This window comes from Heterocephalus glaber, unplaced genomic scaffold, assembly GCF_053883595.1.
Source record: "Heterocephalus glaber isolate CG9 unplaced genomic scaffold, H.glaber_assembly_v1.0 deba00001781, whole genome shotgun sequence".
Classification (NCBI taxonomy): Eukaryota; Metazoa; Chordata; class Mammalia; order Rodentia; family Bathyergidae; genus Heterocephalus; species Heterocephalus glaber.
In genome coordinates, this window is record NW_028258467.1 from 3,237,335 (window position 1) to 3,242,426 (window position 5,092).

Genomic DNA, 5,092 nt, shown 5'->3' on the forward strand with positions numbered 1-5,092 from the left:
AACAAAAACCAAATTCAGTAGAGTAGCTGGATACAAGGTCAACACACAAAAAAATCAGTACTTTGGTGCTGGGACACAGCATTGGAGCGCTAGGGGGAAGAACCAGCACGGGCAAGACGGGTAAAAAACAGCATGGGTGTTTGCATTGGAGCGTGAGAAAGAAGAACCCGCAGGCGCACAAACGGTAAGAAGCCGCGTGGGTGTTTGCAACGTTTTTTGCAATTTACTGGGGAGGAAAGTCCCTTTTTTTTTTTTTTTTTTGGTACGGGGGATCCAACTCTGGTCCTTGCGCTTGCGCAACAGGCGGCGAAACCACTGAGCTAACACCCCCCCACCCCCGCTGCTTTTTACCGTTTGGGCGCGCGGTCCTCCACAGTCTCAAGCGAAATGTTACTTTGTTGTGAAGGACCCTTGTTAGCAAGACAGACTCCATATTGCTGCTTGACCCACCTCCCTGCCCTTTAGATGAACTCAGAAGGAGGAAGCTTAGAAACCTCCTCCCCTTAGAGAGTCTCTTAGAAACAACAATTAATCAACTATTGTTTTACAAATGTTCCAACAGCAGGACGTTCTGCTTCTGTACCTTTTGCTTGCTTTACTAGTTCTATCCCATAGGGGGGCCTAGAAACTGTTGGCCTCAAAGGTGTATAAAACATGTTTGTCAACCCCCAGCCGAGGCTCGAGTCCGATGCTCGGCTAGGTCCCGGCCGATAATAAACTCCTGTGTGGATTTAATATCTGTCTCTGGTTGGTTCTCTCTCGCTGGGTGTAACAGTTGCTGTCCGCAAGAGGTGCTTTTTACCGTTTGTGCGCGTGCAGGTTCTTCCTTCTCGAGCTCCAATCCCAATACCCACGCTGCTTCTTACCATTTGTGCGCGCGGTCCCAGCAACAACGTATCATTGCGGTGGAGACTGCGGAGCAGTTGGCCGCTCCAAGAGGTACGCTCCCCCGGTTTTTGAAAAAGAAGTATCCCACACTCCCCGACAGCTCTGGTGGGCAGTTCCCTGGGCTAGCTTTGCCCCTCAGCCCTGCAACCCCCCCCATGGGGGGGGGCAAGAACTTGCTCCTGGGGCTCATTTCCCCGACCCCTCACCACACCTGCCCAAGAACCCTAGGTGAGTGTATCCCGCTTAGCCACCTTTTCTGGTGGATCCACTTCTAGACGTCCCACAGCATTCTGGGCTTCAGATCAGCTTTGGGAAAAGAGGATTCCAAACATGTCCTGTTCCTGGCAGACCCTTGTCTGCCTCATCCGGCAGGCTGTCTTCAGAGGAAGCTGGCGCTTTCTGCAGACGGTTTTCAGATACCCTGTAGCTCATTCCCCAGTACGGAGCAGACTGGCTCTTTGGCTCATGGAGCAACAGGCTCAGCCCAGGAGGGGCATCTATGGTCCTGGGAAGCTACGGTCTGCATTCAGGCCGGTTGAAGGCCAGCAACGTGTTATTCCTTTTGTCCGAAGGCCTAGGCCTCTACCTAGCAACCTCTGCAGGCAGCCCTCCAGAGATAAACCTGACCCTTGCTCCCAGCCCTCCAGTGTGAGCTCGTTGATTCGGCGAAATGCCATCAGCAGCTCCTACAGCTCCACTGGAGGGTTACCAGGACTGCGAAGGAGGGGTCCAGCCTCAATTCACACCAGGGCACAACACAGGAGGGGCACCTACGGTCCTGGGAAGCTACGGTCTGCATTCAGGCCCGTTGAAGGCCAGCAAGGTGTTATTCCTTTTGTCCCAAGGCCTGGGCCTCTACCTAGCAACCTCTGCAGGCAGCCCTCCGGAGATAAACCTGACCCTTGCTCCCAGCCCTCCAATGCGAGCTGGTTGATTCGGCGAAATGACATCAGCAGCTACTGCAGCTGCATTGGAGGGTTACCAGGGCTGCGAAGGAGGGGTCCAGCCTCAATTCACACTAGGCCACTTCTGGGGCCCTCCAAAGATCCAAGGGAGAAAGGCTTCCAGTATTCATGTTCAGGCCCACAAGTTCCCCCGAACGCTGGGAACAAAGTGGCAGACATGACATCGAGGCAGGCAGAAACAAGGAGGAATCGTGTGGCCACAGTGGAGGGTTCTGGGCGAGGTAAACGCAAGACTCCCCTTCTGAGGCCTAGGCAAGGGGTCCCTCTGCCCCTGCCACCATCTCTCAAACTATGCCATGAGGTAACCCCTGAAGACATAGCTCGGGAGAAGGAGGCCTCATGGAGGCTCACGAACAATATTCTGATGGGGAAGTCGCAGGCCAAGGTCAGCAAGACCACCCCAGGGACTGCTCCTCCTGCTTTGCCTGGGCCTTCAGTAGGGGAGCGCTTTCCTCACAGGAAGGAAAAGAGGAAACTCACCCAGGGGCCCACTGAGAATGGGGAGGACCCGGGCCCTTTGAATCCAAGGGCCGCTAAGAGCGCAGCAGCCGGTGCCACATCTCTCACAGCACCTCCTGGGGCCCTGCTCTCGTCCTCCTAAGCCCAAGGCTCTGCTCCCCAGTTAGGGGTCACCCCTACGGGTACATCCGGGCCTGATGACGGGGTCACCCCTATGGATACCACACCTGCACCCTGAGCCTCTCCTCCTGGGGCCTCCCACTGGCTCCAGTGGGAACTCCTTCCCCTCTGCACAGGCTATTGTGACTTGCCCAGTGGCAGCACAGCCACAGCCTCCACCCTGCCCACACCGAACCCCAGCCATACAAGGGAACCATTAAACCAGGCCACACAAGGGAAACATCGCATTAACTCTGCCTCTAGCAAGCCACCCACACCGGGGGCCATTGATAGGCACAGGCAGCAGCATGGAGCAGCCACCTAACCTAGTGGCCTCCATTTCAAAGCCCTGGCAGCTCCAGCTCCAGGACTGGCCCCAGCCTCTACTCCAGCCTCGAGCAGCACAACACATCCAGCCCTCGGGGGTTCCTTATTCACAAATAGGAGCCCAGGGAACCATGACAGCTCCCAGGTGGTCTCTAATGTCACCCAGGCTCTTTTCCCTCCTGGGACTTCCATTGCCGCTGCCTCTGCCACAGCCACATACCCACATACCCAGGGCTATGACTCAAATCCAGCACAATGGACAGCACTTCTCAAAGGTGCCTGACCAAAGCTCAGGCTCATCGATGTTGGCAGCTTGAGCTACACCAGAGGACTGTGGGAGGAAACAGATGCCCCACGTTGTAACTGCCTTTGAGGCACTGAGCAGATCTTTAATGGGAAGAGGGAGCCCCAAGCACCACAGTGCACGCTGGGGGATCTGGGATCATGACAAGCAAGGTTGCCTCAAACCACACGCGCAAGCTGGCCTCTAACCCTGGCCTCCTTGCCTCTCGTGAGGCCAGAGTTAGGGGGAAGCTGGCCTTTTAGGGTCACCTCATCCTCTGTCTAGGCTTCTCACACACAGCTGCTAAATGAGCCACCAAATCATCCTCCAGCAGCTCAGGACCTGCTCCTGTGGAGTTTAAGAGGCCAAAGCTGCCCTAAGAGAATAGCCACTTCCTCCTAGAGGCTACCTGTGAGCCTTGTATACATGTCAACCACAAATCCTGTGCTGACCTCAGTGATCCTGGGGCACACTGGAGGTTCAGAAGAGCATCATCTGCCTCATTCCAGCTGTCTTCCCGGCTCCTTTGCCCTCAAAGCTGGCTGGGATTGCAGGTGTGTCCTACCATTCCACCACCATCTCCTCCCCCCTCCCCTCCTCCTCCCCCCTCCCTCCCCCCCCTCCCCTCCTCCTCCTCCTCCAGACATCACTGGCCTTCCTCCTCCTCCTCCTCTACCAGACATTTCTGACCTTCCTCCTCCTCCTCCGCTTCCTCCTCTACCAGACAACACTGCCTCTCCTCCTCCTCCTCCTCTTCCTCCTCCTCTACCACACATTGCTGGCCCTCCTCCTCCTCCTCTACCAGATATTGATGGCCCTCCTCCTCCTCCTCCTTCTGCTCCTCTACCAGACATTGCTGGCCCTTTTCCTCCTCCTCCTCCTCCTCCTCTACCAGACATCGCTGGCCGTCCTCCTCCTCCTCCTCTACCAGACATCACTGACCCTCCTTCTCCTCCTCCTTAACCAGACATCGCTGGCCCTCCTCCTCCTCCTCCTCCTCCTCCTCTACCAGACATCGCTGGCCCTCCTCCTCCTCCTCTACCAGACATTGCTGGCCCTCGTCCTCCTCCTCCTCCTCTACCAGACATCGCTGGCCCTCGTCCTCCTCTACCAGACATCGCTGGCCCTCCTCCTCCTCCTTTACCAGACTTTGCTTGTCCCCCTCCTCCTCCACCAGACATCGCTGGCCCTCCTCCTCCTCTTCCTCCTCTACCACACATCACTGCCTCTCCTCCTCCTCCATTTTGCTAGCGCCAGTCTGTGACTGGAGCCCTACTCGCCGCCCACCCGTCTGAGCCGGAGTCTTGTCGGTGAAAGGAGATGCAGTTGCCTTAGCTTCGCTCCGGGATAGGGGCTGCGATCTGGAGCTCAGAGCCCGGAGCTGCGAAGTAGGGGCGCTTCCCTCCTCCCTATGGAGAAGGGGGAGGGGGTTTCCTTCCTTTTTTTAGAAAAAAATATACTTTCTTCCTGCTCCTCCCGCTCTCACCCGCTAACTTTTTATCTTGGCTGCGGTGGGAGCTGCAGAGGGTGGCGGGTGAGCGGCGCCCTGCTTGAGTTTCTTTCTAGGGGCTGCCCAGGCGCCCATTTTAGGGTGAACTCCGAGCCGCGTCGCCCCAATATTTCCTCCACCCTGGTGCGCCCAAGCGCGCTATGGGGATGTGTGGAGGCCCCGTTGAGCATCACTTCTGCCGGGCCTGCGGGTGTGTGTGTACACGCAGGGGGCCGGAGGCTCAGGAGGAGGGGGCGGGGAGGAGGAAAAGGGCCAGCAATGTCTGGTGGAGGAAAAGGGCCAGCGTTGTGAGGAGGAGGAGGAGGAGGAGGAGGAGGAGGAGGAGGAGGAGGAGGAGGAGGAGGAGGAGGAGGAGGAGGAGGGGGAGCAATATCTGATAGAGAAGGGGGAGGAGGTGGGGGGGGAGGAAGTGGTCCAGGGATGTCTGGTGGTGGTGGTGGAGGAGGAGGAGGAGGAGGGCCAGGAATATCTGGTGGAGGAGGAGGAGGAGGAGGAGGAGGA

At 57.3% G+C, this 5,092-nt stretch overlaps 1 protein-coding gene across 1 annotated transcript; it reads left to right on the top strand.

Moving 5' to 3' along the window:
- Positions 1-422: 422 nt before the first annotated feature.
- LOC147820949 (nuclear envelope pore membrane protein POM 121-like) lies at positions 423-3,086 on the top strand. Its single transcript, XM_087203036.1, has one exon. It carries the CDS (start codon positions 1,219-1,221, stop codon positions 2,452-2,454), a length of 1,236 nt encoding a protein of 411 aa, XP_087059162.1. The 5' UTR covers positions 423-1,218; the 3' UTR covers positions 2,455-3,086.
- Positions 3,087-5,092: the final 2,006 nt, after the last annotated feature.